Source organism: Geotrypetes seraphini, chromosome 2, assembly GCF_902459505.1.
Source record: "Geotrypetes seraphini chromosome 2, aGeoSer1.1, whole genome shotgun sequence".
Lineage (NCBI taxonomy): Eukaryota > Metazoa > Chordata > Amphibia > Gymnophiona > Dermophiidae > Geotrypetes > Geotrypetes seraphini.
The window spans coordinates 251,381,123-251,402,372 of record NC_047085.1 but is presented as its reverse complement, the minus strand read 5'-3'; the positions used below and the strand labels follow the sequence as shown (position 1 = coordinate 251,402,372).

At 42.1% G+C, this 21,250-nt stretch overlaps 1 protein-coding gene across 2 annotated transcripts in view; it reads left to right on the top strand.

The window, feature by feature from the left end:
• The window catches only part of LOC117353429 (cytochrome P450 2D15-like), a 126,711-nt gene that overhangs the window by 35,705 nt on the left and 69,756 nt on the right, over nucleotides 1-21,250 (top strand). For both annotated transcript variants that reach the window (XM_033929347.1, XM_033929348.1), the window contains exons 4-5: nucleotides 12,807-12,967; nucleotides 14,635-14,808. In XM_033929347.1, coding sequence (XP_033785238.1) covers nucleotides 12,807-12,967; nucleotides 14,635-14,808 — 335 coding nt within the window. The remainder of the gene's footprint in view (nucleotides 1-12,806; nucleotides 12,968-14,634; nucleotides 14,809-21,250) is intronic.

Here is a 21,250-nt window from a genome sequence, read left to right as displayed (position 1 = left end):
ATCCCATCCATGTGATTCACTGAACCATGTCTCTGTGATAGCGACAATATCTAGATCTGCATCTAACATCAGGGCTTGCAGATCATGAACTTTGTTACTTAGACTGCGAGCATTTGTGGTCATCACTTTCCAGATATTTTTCAGTGGTAATCTCCTTTTTCTTATAGATTTTTGTTTCGTTTCACTTTCCGTTGCAATACTAAGAAATGAGTTGCTGATATTGTTTATGTTGCAATCTTTACTACTATCACATCTTTTCTTTTGCCGGGGGTGATCTCTATAATTGTCCTTCATACATACACCACCCCACCTTCTAGTTTAAATGCCTTGAAACATATTGTCTAAATTTCTCTGCAAGGTTTCTTTTTCCTGCTGCAGTAATATGTAGCCCATCAGTGCAATATAGCTTCTTGTCCTTCCATGTATTTCCCCATCCTCCTATGTACCTGAAGCCTTCTTGATGACACCAGGCTTTGAGCCATCTATTAAAGTCCTCTGTGTTTTTCACTCTTTGCTCTCTCTCCCCGTCCATATGCAGGCAGCATTTCAGAAAAAGCTAAAGTCTTTACAAAAGGTTTCACGCTCTCACCAAGCTCCCGAAAAGCTTTCTGTGCTGCAAGTTTGGAGTTGTTGGCCAGGTCATTTGTTCCCAGATAGATAACAATATCAGTGTTAAAATCCTTAGTTTCTTCCTTAATTATAGTCTGTATTTGCCTGGAACTCCTGGTAGCTGAGGATCCTGGAAGACATTTCACTATTGTGTTCCAAGGTTAATGCCTCTGATGATGGAATACCCCAACAGTAATAGTTTTCTGTTTTTGGCTTTTTTATTTGTGCTTAGGGTGCGCTTGTTCTCTTGAGTTACCTTCATTGGTTCCAGTCCCTTCTGTTTTCTTGAGTATCGCAGTGCACTAGTGGAGTGAAGGAATTCTGTAGCGGTAATATTAGTGAAGGTGGATGTTTCTGTGTTACATGTCGCAGTCTTCCTGAGCCTACTGTGACCCATTTATTTCTGGGCTGTTTTATTCTTTGAGGTAGAGGTGGTAAATTGGTATGATTTTGTGGAGCGATGGAAGCTGCTTTAATTGTATTCAATTCCTGTTTAAGTTTGCAGAGCTCCTCCTTAATACTAGCAAGTTGAAGACAGATGGGGCAAGCAATTCACACATCCCACATGAGCACCTAGGAAAATGCAGCATCTTACATATTGCAGTGAGCAGTACATCAATACACCCATTGTAAAAGTGAACAAGCCAGACTAGTATACATCAATTCTGCACAGTTAATCCTAACAGAAAATCATGTCTTTCGAACACACAGAATACAGAAAACACCTTCGCCTAGTATGGAATATGTAATCATAAACTAACCCTTCCCCCTTTTACAAAACTGTAGTGTGGATTTTAGCCACAGTGATAACAGCTCAGATGTTCCAAGAATTCTGAGCATCAGAGCTGCTACCACCACAGCTGGCACTAAAAAATGCTCCACAGCTGGCACTAAAAAATGCTCCACAGTTTTGTAAAAGGGGAGATAAAATAGAAATACATAGACAAAGGTTAAATTGAACCACCAAGAAGCTGGACTCTGCATACAATGCAACACCACAGAAACAGCGATGCATGTCCCTTAAAACAAAAAAATAAATAATTTTTTTTCTTTCTTGTCTTCTCTGGTTTCTGCTTTCCTCATCTTCTTGTCACTCTCTTCCTTTCATCCACTGTCTACCCTCTCTCTGCCCCTTCTATAAGGCATCTTCTCTCCTTCCAGAAACTTTATGCCTCCTCCTTCCATCTCTCCCTTCACCCTTATTGGTCTGGCGTCCATCTCCTTCCCTCCCCCCCATACCCTGGCATCTCTCCCTCCCCCTCCATGGTCTGGTATCTCCTTTCCTTTCTCTCCTTCCCATGGACTTGGCATCTCTGGTTCCTCTTCCTTGTCTTCCTTCTCCCTCCTTCCCTCTGTCTCTCCATTTGGGTGCTATAGCAGCAGCATTTCTCTCTCCCCCCCTTCCCTGTGTAGCAGCAGCATTTCTCTCCCCCCTTCCCTGTGCAGCAGAAGCATTTCTCTTCCCTGTCCTGTGAAGCAACAGCGTTTCTGGCCGGTTCCTTGCTGCAGCCGGTTTTCCATTCAAAGCCGCGGGTATGGATACCTTGTGTGATCCGCAGCTGCATTGGAAACCTTCTCTCTGATGTCGTGATGTCAGAGAGAACCAGTGGCGTACCTAGCATATGTGATACCCGGTGCCCATCATTTTTTGGCACCCCACTTCCCATCTGTATGAAAAACATGATTTTTAGTAACAAGCCACATGTCACACGAGTACCTAGGAAAAGGCAGCATCTTACATACTGCAGTGAGCAGTACAACATCAATACACCTATTGTAAAACTAAACAAGCCAGACTAGTATAGATCAATCCTACACCGTCAATCCTAACAGAAAACCATGTCTTTCGAACACACAGAACACAGAAAACACCTTTGCCTAGTATGGAATATATCATCACAAACTAACCCCTCCCCCTTTTACAAAACTGTAGTGTGGATTTTAGCCACGGTGGTAACAGCTCTGACGCTCATAGAATTCTGAGCATCAGAGCTGCTAACACCACGGCTGGCGCTAAAAAATGCTCCACAGTTTTGTAAAAGGGGGAATAAAATAGAAATACATAGACAAAGGTTAAATTGAACCAGCAAGAAGCTGGACTCTACATACAATGCAACACCACAGAAACAGTGACACATGTCTCCTAAAGCAATAAATTGAAAATTTTTGTTCTACCTTTGTCTTCTCTGGTTTCTGCTTTCCTCATCTTCTTGTTACTCTCTTCCTTCCATCCACTGTCTATCTTCTCTCTGCATCTTCCATTTGCTCTGTTACTGTGCCTCTCCCTTTCTCCCTCCTTCCAAATTGGTCTGGCACCCATCTTCTTCCCTCCGCTCCCCCCATAGTCTGGCATCTCTGTCTTCTTCCCTGCCAGCGTCTTCTCCCAACTCTCTCTTCCCCATTTCCCTTCAGCATCTTCTCCCCACTCTCTCTTCCCCATTTTCCTGCAGCATCTTCTCCCCACTCTCTGTTCCTCATTTCCCTTCAGCATCTTCTCCCCACTCTCTGTTCCCCATTTCCATTCAGCATCTTCTTCCCACTCTGTCTTCCCCATATGCTTTCAGCGTCCTTCTCCCCCCTCTGTCTTCCCCATATGCTTTCAGTGTCCTTCTCCCCCTTCTGTTTACCCTGTTTTCCTCTCCACCCCACCTTTTCTCCCTTTCTCCTTCCCTGCCCCTTCCTTCGTGGTGCTTTCTCCACCCCCCCCCCCCGGTCCGACAAATCTCCCTGCCCTGTGGTCGGCGATGTCTAAACTGCCTTCTTACATCAGCCGGAGCATTGTAGTTGCATATGGCTGCCATAAAGGTCGTCTCTGATGCAACTTCCGGTTGTGTCAGAGATGACCTTTACGGCAGAAACACGCAGCTTCAACGCTCTAGCTCAGGGGTGCCCACACTTTTTGGGCTTGCAAGCTACTTTTAAAATGACCAAGTCAAAATGATCTACCAACAATAAAATTTTTAAAAAAACACAAAGCACACTGTACGCTGAGAAAATGTTAATTATCATTCCTATTCTGGGTTTTTTCAAAGAGGTCAAGGCAGATGACTCTATGCACTGCCACCTCAGTAACAACCAACAAAAATAGACTAATACACCCTCCCCTTTTACTAAAGCACAATAGCAGTTTTTAGCGCAGGGAGCTGCGCTGAATGCCCAGGGCTGCTCTCGATGGCTCCCTGCGCTAAATGGCTCGATGGCTCTCATAGGCTCCCTGCGCTAAAAACCGCTATTGCGGTTTAGTAAAAGGGTGGCCATAGTGCAAAATATAGACAGCAGATATAAATTCAGACACATTTTGATCACTAAATTTAAAATAAAATCATTTTTTCTACCTTGTTGTCTGGTGATTTCATGAGTCTCTGGTTGCACTTTCTTCTTCTGACTGTGCATCCAATCTTTCTTCCCTTCTTTCAGCCTGTATGCTTCCTCTCCTCCACACCTCATTCCCTCCCCCAACTTTTTCTTCCTCTCTCCCTGCCCTTTCTTTCTCCCTGCCTCCCTTTCTTTTTTTCTCTCTTTATGCCCCCTTTCTTTTTCTCTGTCTCCCTTCTTTCCTTCTGTCTCCCTGCCTGCCCCCTTTCTTTCTTTCTCCCTGCCCTCCCCCAAGCCATTGCCGCCGCCATCGGGGAACAGCCCCCCAAATCACCGCCATCGGGTAACATGCCCCAAAGCCGCTGCCGCCCCAAGCTCTCCTTCCGTGCGTCTTCCCTTCGTCAGGCCAACCAGCATTCCTCTCCCCGACGTCAATTCTGCCGTCGGAGAGGAAGTTCCGCCCAGCTAGGCAGCAATTGGCTGGCCCGAACTTCCTCTCCGACGGCAGAATTGACGATGGGGAGAGGCAGGCTGATCGGCCCAGTAGAATTTTCCGGACCTAGCCGGCTGTGCATCCCCGCTAAGGCTGCACCCAGGGCGGATGGCCCCCCCCCGCCCCCCCTTGGTACGCCACTGGAGAGAACACTTCCAACGCAGCCAGGGATCACTCAAGGAGCCAACGTCTGCGTCTTTGAGTGGAAAAACTGCTTCAGGGGAGCTGACCAGAAACTAAACACCCGCCGGAGGGAGCACAAGCTGGGCTGCGGACACCCCTGATTTGAAGTTTACTGCCGCTGTTGCTGGTTAAGGAAAGCAGCAGTCCTAGGGATAGGGTAATATACACATTAAAACAATAGTGTGATCGCTGCCACTTATTACTCACTCACCACTGTTGCCACAAAACCCTCTAAATGGCACTTTATTTGTGTTGCAGCAGTGGCGGGCAATGTAAGTGTCCAATGATAGTACTCTTCAGAGGTGATATCATGGCTGTAAGATGGAGAGAAATGGTAGGTCTGGGAGGAGTGGAAGAAAAGGCATAGGACTCGTGAAAAGAGGCGGTCCAGGAGGAGCTGATGCATGGAGCATAACCAGAAGGAATTGCCACACATCAAAAATCTGTGGTAAACGCATTTCTTTCTTTTTTTTTAGGTTCAAACAATTTTTATTGATTCAAACACAGCAAATACGACACCAACGCACCCCAAAGGTGCACAGTACAAATAATAATGCATCATATACAATAATAGAACAAGCATATACAATAAAAGAGTAACATCAACCAAACTCCCTCCCTTTCCTTCTCTACATAGGGCAAGTGAGATTAATGAGGGTGGAAAGTACTCCAAAGCCCTATACTCTTATGAACCCCAAAAATTTCACACCACCCCTTCCCCCCATCTGAGCCACTTATCCTATCTGATTAATTGCCAGAACCTTCAATATACCCCATTTTCCCTCCTCAAATCCCCCTCTTCCCCCCCCCCCCACAATGATACTCTCCACCCCGCCCCACCAGTACTCACTATTACTCTCCCAACCCAACTAATTAACAAATTAGGATACCCATCTTAAAACCGCACTGCGGCCCTTAGGATGTAAGACTTGCAGATAAGGCTCCCATATATTCAAAAACAACATATTTCGTTTCCTAGGCCCTCCGGCATCTTGCGCCTCCCAAATGAGCAACTGATGCAATTGGTTCCACCAATGCCAATATGCCGGAGGGTCCTGAACTGTCCAGCACTGAAGAATACATTTCCTGGCCAGTAAACTCATCTTCCTACACAAAGCTCGATGCCCCCTAGGTAAATGGCCATTAGCCTCTGGGAAATCCAAGACAAAGTGGTCTGGGGTACTGCATAAGACTCTCCCAATTAACCCTGACATATAAGAGATTATATGCCTCCAGAAGCGCTGAATAATGGGGCAAAACCAAAAGGCATGTCCCAAAGTATGACCCCCAGTCCCACATTTATGACATAGTGGTGTAGGAATACCTCCACTATAAAACATTTGTGTACGAGTGTAATAAGCACGTAAGGTCACCCTATAATACGTTTCCCGCAACCAAGCACACGGGGTCACCCCAGGCGTCGCCCTCAAAGTACGGGCTACATCCCAATGTCCCAGACTAATCTGCAATTCCTTTTCCCATTTACCCTTGATGCTCTGTTAGTCCCTGGCATAAATGCTAGAGACTGTAAGAGATGTCCCCTCCTCTCGAGCAAACAACTCCCGCAGCCTGGCCCCCAAGTGCAAACTCAATTGTGCTCTGTCGAGGGATCTCACATAGTGTTTTACTTGATGACATGCAAACTGCACTCCCTTCGAGACCATTCAAACATATCTCAAGATCCCTTGAGGAAGAAGCAACTCCACCACCCCAGCCACCCCAATGCACACCCCACTACCCTAATATGGACACCAAATATATGCCATATACTCCAACCGGAACCCCCACAAACAACCCTTTCCAACAGACCCTCCGTCCCTCTCCTCAGCACTTACCCAGCCACAACCACAGCACAGCCCCCCATAATAGACCCCCCAACCATACAGCAACAGACCCCCCCAGATCACCTGACTCTCCTCCCAAATCCCTCCAGTACACAAACTCCCCGACCAATCCTCCTACCCTCCCAAAACACATTCATCCAACACACACACACCGCCCACCTCCCATTGAAAAACCCTACAGCCTCCGAATAACAAAAGCATCCAATTCAACAGATTAGTCCAGTGGAGTCAGCAACCCATTCGCATGGATTATCTCTGAGGCTCATTGTTCACAGCACTCCACGCCGTCACTCCTCTGGTCTGTCTCCGCCATCTGGAAGGTCCAGCTCTTTCCTCCTCTCTCTCTTCAGCAGATCCCCTCTCAGGAAGGTTAGGAGCACCTAGTTCTTGTAGCACTGACCAAGCCTCCACCACTGTACGAACTCGTCTTGTCACGCTCCCCACTGTCAGCACCAAGGCGAATGGAAAAAGCTATCAATATCGAAAGCCCTCTCTGCGTAGATAAGTGGTCACTGCTTGCAAATCCCTCCGCTTTCGCAAGGTTATAGCCACCACATCCTGATAAATGTCCACCCGCAAATTATTCCATTTATAATCCTTCTGTTTCCACGCTGCATGAAATATTTCCTCCTTCACCCGAAAGCTGCTCAGGCATAAAACAATGTCATGGGGCAAGTTAGATTTAGGGCGCCCCAAAGTCTGATGTGCTCGTTCTATTTCTATTTCCGGCACCCTACCCGCTAGAGCACAGTGAGAATGTCCGCACAGATGTCCAAAGCTGTCTTGCGAGCATCCTGATAAGCACTTTCTTCCGGCACCCTCCAGATCCGAAGATTAAACCTCCGGGATCTGTTCTCCAGATCTTCCAACTTGTCCAACAGCGCCAACTCCTCCACATGCACTCCAGCCACTGCCTGCTGCACTTCTATAATGTCCTCAGTCATGGTGTTAACATGTGCTTCCACCTCATCCTGTCTTTTCATAAGCTCCCCCAGGTCTTGTTTTAAATCTGTTACTACCTTGATAACATCATGGCATAAGGAATGCATTTCTTTACGAATGTCCAGCAGCAAATCTCTCAGGGAGTCCAGAGCCTCTATGGTGCTCCCCTGTCCACCACCACCTGACCAATCCTGGAGATCCATGCCGCCCCCCAAAGTGGCCTCCAACACCACCATCTGCAGATTTGTTCAACTCACACATTGCTCCCTTTTCCAGATCATTTATAATATATTAGAAAGCACTGGTCCCAGTACAACTCCAAGGGGCATTCCACTATTTACCTTTCTCCATTGCGGACAGTGATCATTTAGGGCTCCTTTTACTAAGCTGCGTTAGGGCATTAATGGGCGGAATAGCACGTGCTACATTGCTGCGTGCGCTAGACGCTAATGCCAGCATTGAGCTGGCATTAGTTCTAGATGCGTAGCGCACAGTAATACCCTGCGAGTGCTAAAACTGCTAGCACACCTTAGTAAAAGGAACCCTTAGTCCTACTCTCTGTTTCCTATCATTTAACCAATACCCAATCTGCAATAGGATATTACCATTTCTCCCACTATATTTTAATTTCCTGATTCTTTCAAGATAGATTTTGTCAAATAACTTAATAAATGTGATTTATTGGATGGGTTTTGGAAGGTTTGCATGTTCCACCACAAGTGTACCAATTAGAGGGGGGGATATGGGCCTGGGTCCCCATCTCTATAGTTCATTGCCCTGACCATCAGCCTACTCCAGGAACCTACTTGCTGCTCAAATAGGACTGGTCATAACATCTGAAGCTGTCATATAGGCTGATTTGAATTGTTTCATTCACATCTTTTATTTTTTTTTTTGGGGGGGGGGTGTCTGTGACCACTGGGGGTGGAAGGAGGTCACCTTGGTCAGATTGGGCACCTTTTGGCACTTATTCATTATTGAAACAGTCTACCTCAAATGTCCAAATTGTACCCTGGATATGTTCTACAACAGGGGCATCAAACTCAATCACATACCCTGGATATGTTGCAGAAAACATTCAGATCGTAAGCCTCTCCTACTCCTGTCCAAACCAAGTCTCCAACACATCCCTTTGAGATTTAGGTACACTGCAGACGAACAGCATAGAAAACCGTCTACTAAATGGGTTTCAAAAATAGCTATTCATAAGAACATAAGGATAGCCTTACTGGGTCAGACCAATGGACCATCTAGCTTAGTCCTCACAGTGGCCAATCCAGGTCACTAGTACCTGGCAAAAACCCAAAGCGTAGCAACATTCCATGCTACCGATCAAGGGCAAGCAGCGGCTTCCCTCATGACTGTCTCACTAACACACTATGGACTTTTCCTCCAGGAAATTGTCCAAACCTTAAAACCAGCTACACTTTAACAATATGATTGGATCTTTCAAGTGCTTTTGATGTTGTTCCATCATCATATATTTTTAAGGAGACTGAATAGGACCCTACCAGTTATTCCAAAACTAACTTAGTCTAGTGGTTTTCTATTAGATTGGATGTGATTAAGATGAATGGGGAGCTCATTGTTGGATATCCGGTTGTGGGGTTCCTCAGGGATCAACAAACAAAAACCACCATTCAAAATGAAGTCTTAAACAGTTCTTATCACAAACTTCTGTTAAGTGTGTAAGCATAAAATAAGTTTGTTGGGTTTTGTGGGGTTTTTTTTCTTTCAAATACCTGATAACAGGGCGAAGCTCAGGGTACAGGCTCAGAACAAAAGCCAGCACAGGGAGAAAGGAGGAAAGTAAAGGAAAGAAAAGAGAGGAGATATCAAAGCATGGAGGGGGAAGAAGAGGAGAGAGATGCCAGGGCATTGGGGGGGGGGGGGGAGAGAAAGGAGTGAGATGCCAAACCATCAGGAAAGGAAGGATAGGAGTTGCCAGAGCATGGAGGGAGAGGGAGAGATGGACAAAGAAGAGAGATTCCAGGGTATGGGGGAATGGAAGCATATGCCAGACCATGCGGAGAGTTTGGGTGGGAAGGAAGAAAGGAAAGGAGAAGGGAGAGAAACCAGAATATGGGAGAGGGAGTGGAGACAGAGAAAAATGGAACAGAGAAAGAGGACGGATGCTGGATGGAATGGAGAGTGAAGAGAAGATGAGGAAAGCAGAAACCAGAGCCTACAAAAGGTAGAAAAAAGATTTTTTAAGATTTTTTTTTTGTTTTAGAATAAAGTAGTATTGTAGCTGTATTGATAAATATTTATAAATAGAAAATGGAAATAAGGTAATTTTTTTATTGGACTAATTTTAATACATTTTTTACTAACTGATGGGGATCAAAATCTCCTTCCTCAGAGGTTTTACACTAATAAAAATATTTAATGTTAAAAAAAATAGTGTTAAAACTTATGGCAAGGATGTCTGGTCTTTGCAGAGTGGCTCACCAGGATCACTCAAGTTTCTAATCTCGGTTTATATTTGAGACAATATATTTGAGACAACCTTTTTTCCTCCTTTTTTGGGGGGAAAGGGTCACATCGGTTTATATTTGGATTGGTTTATATTCGAGTATTTACGGTAACAGCTGCCTTATTGAGCTGCCTTATTGAGCTTACTGGATAAACCATATAGATCTTTTTCTATTGTCATGTACTATATTGCTATAAGTGCCAAATTTTATAAAACAACATGCAGAAATGGAAATTAAACTATTATATATATGCAGATGATATTTCTATCTTAATCCCCTTAAATAACATAACAAATGAAATTCTAGATCATATCTCCTCATTTAATGACCAAAATTGAAAAATGGACAATCATCAACTTCAAACTGAAACTAAATACAGAAAAGACGAAAGCCCCAAGGACAAAATTACCAGAACATCGTTACAATTAAACGGCCACAAATACCCAATTTCCAAAACGATAAAAATACTGGGAGTCACACTAGACACACATCTAACCATGACTGACCACATAAACTTAGTGGTGAAGAAATGCTTTTGTACACTGTGGAAACTAAGGACCATTAAAAAATACTTTGACGTTACATCCTTTAGACTACTGGTGTATCCTATCAATTCTGGACTACTGCAATATTGTTTATCTAGGTATCCCAAAGGAAACAGTACAAAAATTAAGAATAGTGCAAAACACTGTAGTTCGTTTGATCTTCAGATTGAGAAAAAATGACCACATTAGCCCTTACTACAGAAGGTCGTACTGGTTGCCAATGGAAGCACGAATAATGTTCAAGTTTGCCTGTACTTGTTTCAAGCAGGTCTGGGGACTAGCACCTTCTTACCTACTACCACATTTCATACTACACAACCCCACTCTGTCAACCAGAAAACGTAACATATTTACACACCCAAAGATCATAGGCTGCAAATACAAATCCTTTCTGGACAGGTCCTTCATGTTCCAAGCTAGTAAACAGCAGTCCTGGCTGGGTAATTAAATCAATGGAGCCAGGCTGATCTATGGCGCCTTCCGGAGAGCAATTAACCTGTACTGTTTGACAAATTCATCTCCTAAGCAGAAGCCTCACTACTTACAAAGCTATATTTTCTCTTTGTCGATTTCTGTGTAATATGTTATTCCCTCACGTTCTGCATTTTGCAATTCGCTGATTTGTCCAGCATTATTCTTTAGGTTGCATACATGAGACCTAAATTACATACTTAAGATTCATATTTTCCTGTTAACCATTTCTTGTTAATAAGTTGTACCCTCACTACTTGCATTCTGTAATCCGCTAACTGTCCAGTTGTATTCTGTAATTCGCTTTATTCAGTATTTCACTTTATTCTGTAACTCACTTTATTCTGTAATTCGCTTCATTCTGCAATTCGCCTTATTGTCCAGCTCTATTCTAAAATTCGCAGATCGTCCAGCTTTATTCCTTGGGTTGCATACAAGAGATCTATACTACATACTTAAGATTCATATTTTCCTTTTATCTATTTCTTACGTAATAAGTTGTACCCTCACTTCCTGTATTCTGTAATTCGCTGATTGTCCAGCTTTCTTCGATGTGAACCGCCTAGAAGTCATTCAACTGTGGCGGTTTAGAAGAATAAAGTTATTATTATTATTATTAATTAAGAAACTGAGAGAAGTAAGTTAAAATTTTGGAGGTGGTGTTTGACATGAAAGAGATAAACTCAATTGCCCCTATGGAGACCTCGTGTCCAAACGATCAGTCAGCTGAATTATAAGTGCCTATCAGGAACTTTTAAAAAAATATACATGCATTGCTATACAGCATATATAATTGACTTGCAGGGCTTCTAAAATGACCTCCATAGTATTAATTTATTTCACTAAGCTTCCGTCACTTTTCTAACTCTAAAAACACATAGACAGTAAAAGGGGCATAATCAAAAGAAACATCTAAGTCCGTTTTAGGCCTAAGTTGCTAGTTGCCCAAAGTCGGCAGTGTCTAAAGTCCATTCCCAAAAAATACATCCAAAATATTTTTCATTTTTGAAAATTGTCTAGATATATGTCCAGCCATTTGGTCGGCCACACCGCTAAGTCTTTATGCCCCATTCTCATCCAAAAATTTGTCCAAGTCAAAAATGCCTAGAACAAGACCTTTTGGACGTGGGAGGGGCCAGCAAAGTGATGGATTGGACACCCAGACATGGCAACACATGGCACAGCTGCAAACTTCACAAAAAGGGTACCATATATACATCTCACCACATCTCCCTTAAAGGTCATGTTGAGCCCCCCCCAAACCAACTAGACCCATCTGTCTACAACCCCAATATCCCCCAGACTACTTAAGCCACCTCTGTGCTGCTCTACTAAGCTTTCCTATGCCAGGTGCTGATGTTCTGGAGGCAGATATGTAGTTTTTATTACGATTGTTATGGCGGGGGGGGGGGGGGGAGGGTGGGGGGGTGTCAGTGATCACTGGGGGAGTGTGTGTGGGACTATACTTTGTGTTTGCAGTGGTTATCTGGTCACTTTGGATATCTTTTTCCAACTTATATGTAGCAACTTAGGCAATTGAAAACCAGGTCTAAGTTCCGTCTGGGCAGCCTCGTTAAACTTTCAGTTATACTTGTAGTATGGCTAAGTCTAGGTCGGCCCATGTCCCGCCCAAATCCTGCCCTCACCACTCCTCCTAACATGCCCCATTTAGCTCTGGGCGTACAGCAGCACTGAAAAGGCCGAAGTCATTTTTAAATACCTCTAAAACCTGGTTTGATTATTAGCACTTGGACGACTTGTCTTACTGATCGCTCAAGTGCTGATTTAGGCCGGTTTTTAGATGTATTTCTGTTTCGATTATTAGCTCATAAGTTTTAAAAAATCTCATTAGCATTGTCTCTTCTAGTACCTCTCTTAGCATCTGTGATGTTAATATCTAGTATTTGCATATTGAATTTATCTTCAGGTCAACCCTTTGATGTCCATGGTGACATCAGCAGTGCGGTCAGTAATGTGATTTGCTCCCTGGTGTTTGGCAATCGCTTTGAATATGATGATAAAAGGTTCCTGAGGCTTCTTCATCTCTTTGACGAAAGCATGAAAGAACTCAGTGGTTTCCTTGTCCAGGTAGGATAAAAAATATCTCAGACATTCAATGATTTTTCAGAGATATGAAGAAAATGTAATTGGTCTGATTTTGATGGAATCACTTTCCCAACCTTTAATAGGATTTTGCTATGCAAGATGCTTTCTCTTTACTTCTGGAAATTGCCTTTTTTAGATCTTGATTTTTTTTTTTCTTCTAGCCCATTCCCACCCTCCACCCCCTTTTCCAAAAGTATAGCATGGTTTTTAGCTCTGGCCACGGCGATAACAGCTCTGATGCTCATAGGAATTCTATGAGCGTCGGAGCCGTTTCCACCATGGCAGGTGCTAAAAACCATGCTACGCTTTTGTAAAAAGGGGGAGGGAGGGGGGTTATTTGTTCACTTTCTTCTGTGTTCCTAAAAAGCTTGTAGTAGTCTTAGCCATGGGTGTCTCATATACATGCTGTCACAGCACATATTGATGGTAATTTTATTCTCCGAGGACAATCAGGCCTTCATATTCTCACAGCTGGGTGACATCATCATGTAGTCCAGTCTAGCAAGTTTTTGATAGAAATTTCTAGCAGTGCAACACTACACGTGTGCGGATGCTTTGCTGCCTGATGCATGAACGCAGAGTGAACAATCTTCATTTTTCCACATTTTTCACGCCTTAGTGCAATTTCGAGTGTTTCCAGTTCCTTCCTATTTGAGCTTTTTTATTATTTCCTTTTACATTTTTCCCTTGTATTTGTTTAGTTTTTTCAGTTCTTGAAGTTTTCTTTATTTTTCACTGGTTGCTAGGCCCAAGTTTTGGCCAGAGCCCTGAAATTTGAGCCTACCCCTTTTTTAGCTCCAAATTGAGGAATTTAATTGGCCCCAATCTTTTTCTCTTTTCTTTTCTTTTTAATTTTTAAAAATAACTTTTATTGAATACAGAAGCAATCATATACAAACAGATCCACATTAAAGGAAACAGATGTGTGCCTTTACGTTAAAAAATACTCCAGTATACAAGTTGGTACTGACTGAAAAGATCAATTTTAAGAAAATGTTGAAAACACAGCTCTTTGTTAATGCTTTCCTATGAAAATGTTGCTAGTTCTTTTTATATATATACAGTATATATATATCTTTATTGCTTTTCCAAACTAACAACAGTGCATTTACAATTATACATATATATAATAAATCCAGAAAAAACACTTACAACTTTCAATAAACCATAAGCAATCATTTTTTCCCCACCCTTCCTCCCATCCAAATACCAACTATAGATTCCACCAAAATCCTCCCCCCAGGTAATTTCTGTAAAAATCAAAGAATCCCCCCTCCCTTCCTCCCACCCCTTGGATGTGTAAGTTAAAATCGCTCAGTTATTATTGATATGTTGATACTTCTGTTCTTCCTGTAAGATATAGTGCCAACGAATATCTGGGTTTTAATTTTTTACAGTTTTATTGCTAAATGTTATATTGATAAGATGTCTGTCCATTGTTTGTTCATATCCATGCAACTAAAGGGCAATCAGTATATTATGTGTGCAACTAATATGTTAACTCCATCGTTTTATGCAGTATATAAATTTTTAAATAAACTACACATGCATTTTCTTGTCTTTAGATGTCTATCTGTTAACATCTCATTATTCTACCCACTGAAGGTAGCTGTTTTCCTCACTACATTTTGTACATTTTTACCCTACAGCTTCTTAACGCAATTCCCTCATTAATCTGCATCCCAGGAATTATAAAAGGCCTATTTGATTGTCATGATGAAATAGTTAAAAACCTAAAAGAGATTGTTGCAGAGCACAAGGCGAGCTGGGACCCAGCCTATCAAAGGGATTTCATTGATGCTTACCTAGAGGAAATAGAGAAGGTAACAATCAAATACCTGTGTTTATCTACTGTAGGCTTGTATCACAATGTTTTTGCCAATGCATCATCGCAACTGGTTTAATCATTAGGGAGCTTCTGGGACAAAGATCAGCTTCAATCAAAGTAAAAGAACAGGTCATCAAAGCAGCACAGATTCAAAGATCTATCAGTATGCACCTTTACCCACAGGGAGGGTAGACAATTTTCAAATATCCATTTACCTGAATATACAGCTTTTCAAAATTGTTTTCATTCTGTGTGCGTGCATACATATACTATATATGAAACAATGTTTAACATTAAGAGCATGATGTCCAATTAAGCATTTTTACAGTAAAAGTGGTAGTAGTGCAAGGCTGCAACTAATAATAATATAATAATAATTTTATTAATAATAATATAACTATAATAATAATTATTAATAACAATAATTATTATTAATAATAATTATAGTTATTATTAATAATAACTATAATAATTATTAATAATAATATAACTAATAATAATAATTATTAATAACAATAATTATTAATAATAATTATCAATAATAACTATATTAATTATCTAATATAATAAAACGCTAGGCCGCGCATGCGCACTTCCTATGCGTGCGCCAGTTTTCTGTGAGCTGTAGTGCCCATAGGAAGTGCGCATGCGCGGCTTACGGTCTGGCCTGCTCCCTGTTGAAAGACGCAGTGGTGGCTACTCTCACGATCCCCGCCTGCGTTCCCTCCCTTCCTCTAAGTTGGCCGTCTCCGCCGCCGTCGTTCCCTTGCGCACCAGTGCTCCATTATTGCTCTTGGCGTCTCCCTTACAGTAACTTTGCCATCGCCGCGATGTAGGGACCCGCAGGTAGGAGTGTGCATGCCCCTACAGTACTCTCTACGCTCTTTCTTTTCATCTCCCCCCCGAGGTGGATGTCGACCCGAGTCGGATGTCGGCCGCGGCGGCTGCAGGCCGCGGCAGCCAAACCCAGAAAGCATTTTAACATAAGTAGGGCATGGAGTTCAGGAGGAAGGTATGGGGGGGAGGAAAATACTGCACAGGGAAGTGGGGTGGGAGGGAAATGCTGCAACACACGGAAATGGAGGGGCAGAAAAGGGGTTGATGGACAGGGGAAGAGGTGCTGATCAACAGGGAGGGGGGCAGAAAAATGAAGACAGGCCTACTGCTGGACAGGGGGAGCAGGAAGGAGGTGATGATGGACAGGGGGAGGTAAAACAAAGGGAGAAGGGCTTCTGCTGGATAAGGTGAGCAGTGATGGGGTGGTGGAGGACACAGGGGAGGTAAAAGGAAGGGAGAATGGACAGGGGGAGCAGGCAAGGGGTGGTAGTGGACAGCCAAGGAAAAAAAAAAAAAGACAGACAGAAATACAGAAAGCAGCTAAGGAGAGAGAAAAAAAAATAAAGACAGACACACACACATATATTCTAGCACCCTTTAATGTAACGGGCTATAAGACTAGTAATATAATAATAATAACTTTATAATGCCATACCACAAACAGTTCTAAGCGGTTTACAAGGGAAGAGACTGTATACAGACAGCGACATTACAGAGAACTTTCAAAATTAGATTTGCATGCTAAGTTTAGTCAGGTTTATCTGGAAGTGTTTTGGAAGTACATCAGGTTGAAGTGGGGGTCAGAGAAATTTGTCAAAGAGAGAAGTTTTTATTGACTTCCTAAATGTTTGGTATGAAAGTGCATTTGAGATGAAGTTGGTTAAACATTTGTTCCATTTGCCTGCTTGGAATGATAGTGTTCTATCGAGGTATCTCCTGTAGGTGCAGCCCTTTAGGGATGGAAAAGTGAACCGGTAGGTACTGCGTTTATTAGTTGTGCCTGGGAATTCGAATTGGTGAGACAGATAGGTTTTAAAGCAAAGGCAAGCAAACTTAAAAATGACCCTTGCTTCCACAGGCAGCCAATGTAGTTTTTTTTGTAATATGCCTTACATTGTCTGATTTTTTGAGGCCATAAATGAGATGGACTGCAGCATTTTAGATGACTCTGTCGTTTGATGGTTTTCTTGAGAGATCCCAAGTATATAATATTGCAGTATTTAAGGTACTTAAGATCAGCAGTCGAAAGGAAAAGAAATCAAAGTATTGTTTAATGGTACGAAGTTTCCATAGAGTGAGAAATAATTTTTTGACTTGAGCATTAGTGTGATCTTCAAATGTCAAGCTTCGGTCCAGGGTGAACCCAGGGATTTTGGTTGTGGGATTAATTGGGTATCTGATCCATTTAGTCTCAAGGAGATGTTCACGATCTTGTTATTGGGACTTGCCAAGAAAATCTTGGTTTTTTTGGGATTCAGTTTTAGTTTGGAGTGCATAGTTCAATGTTCAACCTTGGTAAGGATGGATGAGATGAGTTGTTCTGTCTCTTGGGTCAATGAGGTTATGGGAATAATAATTGTTATATCATCCGCGTATATGTACGATTTCAGTTTTAATCGGATAACATATTTCCCAGTGAAGCCATGTAGATATTGAAAAGTGAGGGGGAGAGTGGTCATAGAAGCCATTTTGGAATGGCAGTTGCTAGGGGCAGGAATGAGTGAGCTTCACTCCTGTCCCCACTGATCTTGCTGGCCTATTTTGCATGTTGGAAGGGTTGAAGAGAGTAGAGGACTGCATTGTTGGAGGGGGGATCAAAGGGCCTCTATAGAAAAGGCTTTTGGGTATATATTTATCCTATTATATAATAGACGGAGCCATAATTGTATGTTTGTATGTACTGCATGTCTCTGAATTAGATGTTGAACACGGCCCTAAGGATTTTGATGAAATATGGTGAATCCACAGTTTTCAGGTGTGAGAAAGCGATTTAGTTAGGTCTGGAGTTTGGCAAAATTCATGTGGGGGGTCAAATGGGGGATTTTCATGATGTACTATTGCTAGGGAAAGCACTGACATCTACTACTTCCATCTTCCCCTGAAGATCATTGGTCACATATCACTATGAAAGCTTAACCAGCCAATAGGCTAAAAGAAAAAGCAGGACTGAAGGCTGCTATGGCAGTGACTCTGTTGCTATGGTTCTCACCTCTGTCTGCAGCCCATTGGTCAGACTTTTGTAAAGAAGCTTAGGTAGCCAACAGGCTGCAAGGAAAAGCAGGACTAACAGCATACAACACAGAAGAGCTGCAGTGTAGGTAATGGGTTGTGAGGGTAAGAGAGGCTGAGGGAAACCACATGAGTAACAAAGACACATTCAGGGAAAAGCAGGATTCAAGGTTGCTATAGCACTGCTCCCGCCTCCCCCTGCAGACCATTAGTCAGACATTCCTAAGGAAGCGTAACCAGCGGGTTGCTAAGGCAGTATCTCTGTGGTTATTGTTCCCACCACCATCTGCATTCCATTGGTCAGATATTTGTAAAGAATCTTAGCCAATAGGCTGCAGGGAAAAGCAGGACTAACAGAAGAGCCTCAGTGTTGGTAAGGGGTTGAGAGGGTAAGAGAGGCTGAGGGAAAACATATTGGAATGTAAAAGGGAGAACAGAGCTGAAGTAAAAGCAACACTGTGTGTCTGTAGTTCTGTAGCTACTGTTCCCGCCGCCCCCTGCAAGCCATTGGTCAGCTATAAACAAACCACCTCCAATTACCCCAACAACATTGAAAACGACAATACCGCAGTCGAATAGCTATACAAGACAACTGAACAACAACCCCATCATAATCACTCACCCCACTTTCCTGAGCAATGCTCGGTCTTCCAGGTACTCTTTTTTGTATTCTGCACAATCTTAAAATTATTGAAGAATAAGAAAACATACACAATAAAAATACCGCATTCATCATACACATAAAAGAAACAGACAAAAAGCTCTATTAATGCCTAAAATTATGCTAATACCATTTACCCTTTGATATTTCAATAAATGCATCAAACCTGATTATACAGACAAGTTCCAAAATCATATTTAAGCTATTTCTTTTCAGTTCACTCCATAAGCTTGTTGAAATAACGTTTATAGTTCTTTTGTGAACTTCCCCAAATTCTGCATTGTTGTTATTTGATATGGGGAAGAGTTTCATAATTTAGGACCAACAGTATAAAAAAATTGAAAATGATACTCTTCCAATCTCACTGTGTAAAAAGGTGGTACATCAAGCAACATTTTGGCCCCTTTTATCTAGCCACGTTACGTTTTTTTTTATTGCCGGCCGCTGTGGTAAAAGCTCCAATGCTCATAGAATTCCTATGAGCATCAAAGTTTTTACTGCAGCAGCCATGAATTAAAAAAACCCAAACACAGCTTTAGGCCAGTTACTGGGCAGACTTGCACGGTCTGTGTCTGTGTATGGCCGTTTGGTGGAGGATGGGCAGGGGAGGGCTTCAATGGCTGGGAGGGTGTAGATGGGCTGGAGTAAGTCTTAACAGAGATTTTGGCAGTTGGAACCCAAGCACAGTACCGGGTAAAGCTTTGGATTCTTGCCCAGAAATAGCTAAGAAGAAAAATTACAAAAAAAAAAAAATTTAAATTGAATCAGGTTGGGCAGACTGGATGGACCATTCGGGTCTTTATCTGCCGTCATCTACTATGTTTATCTACTATAAAAGGGGGCCTTTATTAGCAGATCTAAGCACTCTTGAAGGTAGATATTTGTTGAAATTATTACAGAAACATGAGTATTCTTTACTTTAAAACCAATAACAGAATTTTAAAATTAATACACTGTTCAATAGGTAACCAATATAGTTAACTTGCCCCTCCCCCCTCATTTTTTTTCAAGCTGTGCTGCTGAGGAGCGTGAGCTAAATGCTGAGCCACCCATAGGATTAGAATGGACAGCTCGGCATTTAACTTGCTCAGCAATGTAGCTTGATAAAAGGGGAGTAAGATAAGTAATCATTGGTTTGAGCATATGACACCTGTCACTACTCTTTCTGTCCTATAGCATTGATGGATTCCAACTTGCGAATCCCCCTAACTAGAACACTATGATGATCCTCAGATGCACCACTCCACGTTCAAACTTTATCACTACGTTAAGCTTGATGTGCAAAATCTTCCCTGGATCAATGTTTATCTATCGTTTAATTTTTATCTTTTTATCATTTTTGAGTCTAGCCATATATCAAAAGATAGTCAAACTTTTAGTTACTATAATTAAACAAACTTATCTTGGATATGTGGTCAGCGTAGGGACTTCTTGTGCCGACCTGTTTCGTGTCAGAAATGCTTTTTCAAGGCTGGGTCCCTACCAAGAGACACAACCTGTCATTAGTGTACACTCACGAACAATGTGGTCACTGTCAATGGTGTCAATTGACATTGACAGGTAGTGAATGGATTGACACCCATACGAATATCAAAATTAAAGCAAGAAGGAATACTACCTTAAATCGATGAGGGTTATTTATATCCTTATCTGCCCTTGTGGTTTGGTATATGTAGGGCGCACTAAGCGCCAAATACAAATTAGATTGACAGAGCATAAGTCGAGGATTGTCACAGAAAATATACAGGCACCTATAGTATCCCACTGGCTAACAAAAAAATCATACGATCATGGATATTAGATGGAGAATAATAGATGGTATAGAAGAGGAGGTAACTGGGAATTTTGAACAATTATTAAACTTTAAAGAGCAACGCTGGATATACTATCTCAACACTGTAACTCCTTATGGCCTAAACGAGGAATTGGAATGGGGCTCTTTAATTTGATTTAAGATTTCTGTAGTCCATGAAGACTTGGGAATATTATAGTAAAACTTTAAATCTCCTGACTCGCTTCGGCGTGAGTTTAGGGACGTTGACGTCATGGCGTTCTTTGACGTGAGCACGCCTCTTCAGCTGAAGCAACTCAGGTAGTTAAATTCAACAGGTAACAAACCGCCGCCATCTTTTCTGATCAGAAACTGGTGGTCACATTGGATGGTGTTATTATGCTAGGTAAGAATGATATTTAAAAATAATTTATGTTTATTAACATTCGGTTAACGATGTGTACCCTAATGACAGGTTGTGTCTCTTGGTAGGGACCCAGCCTTGAAAAAGTGTTTCTGACGCAAAACATGTCGGCACAAGAAGTCCCTACGCTGACCACATATCCAAGATAAGTTTGTTTAATTATAGTAACTAAAAGTTTGACTATCTTTTGATATATGGCTAGACTCAAAAATGATAAAAATTAAACGATAGATAAACATTGATCTAGGGAAGATTTTGCACATCAAGCTTAACGTAGTGATAAAGTTTGAACGTGGAGTGGTGCATCTGAGGATCATCATAGTGTTCTAGTTAGGGGAATTCGCAAGTTGGAATCCATCAATGCTATAGTATATGTATATTGGACACTATACCAATTTTGAGTGCCTTTTTGCTGATTGACTACTCTTTCTGTGGCATTCTGAGTCACTTGCAAAGCCTTTAAAAAAGACTTTGGAATCCCCATTAACAAGCCATTATAATATCAAAGCAAGGAC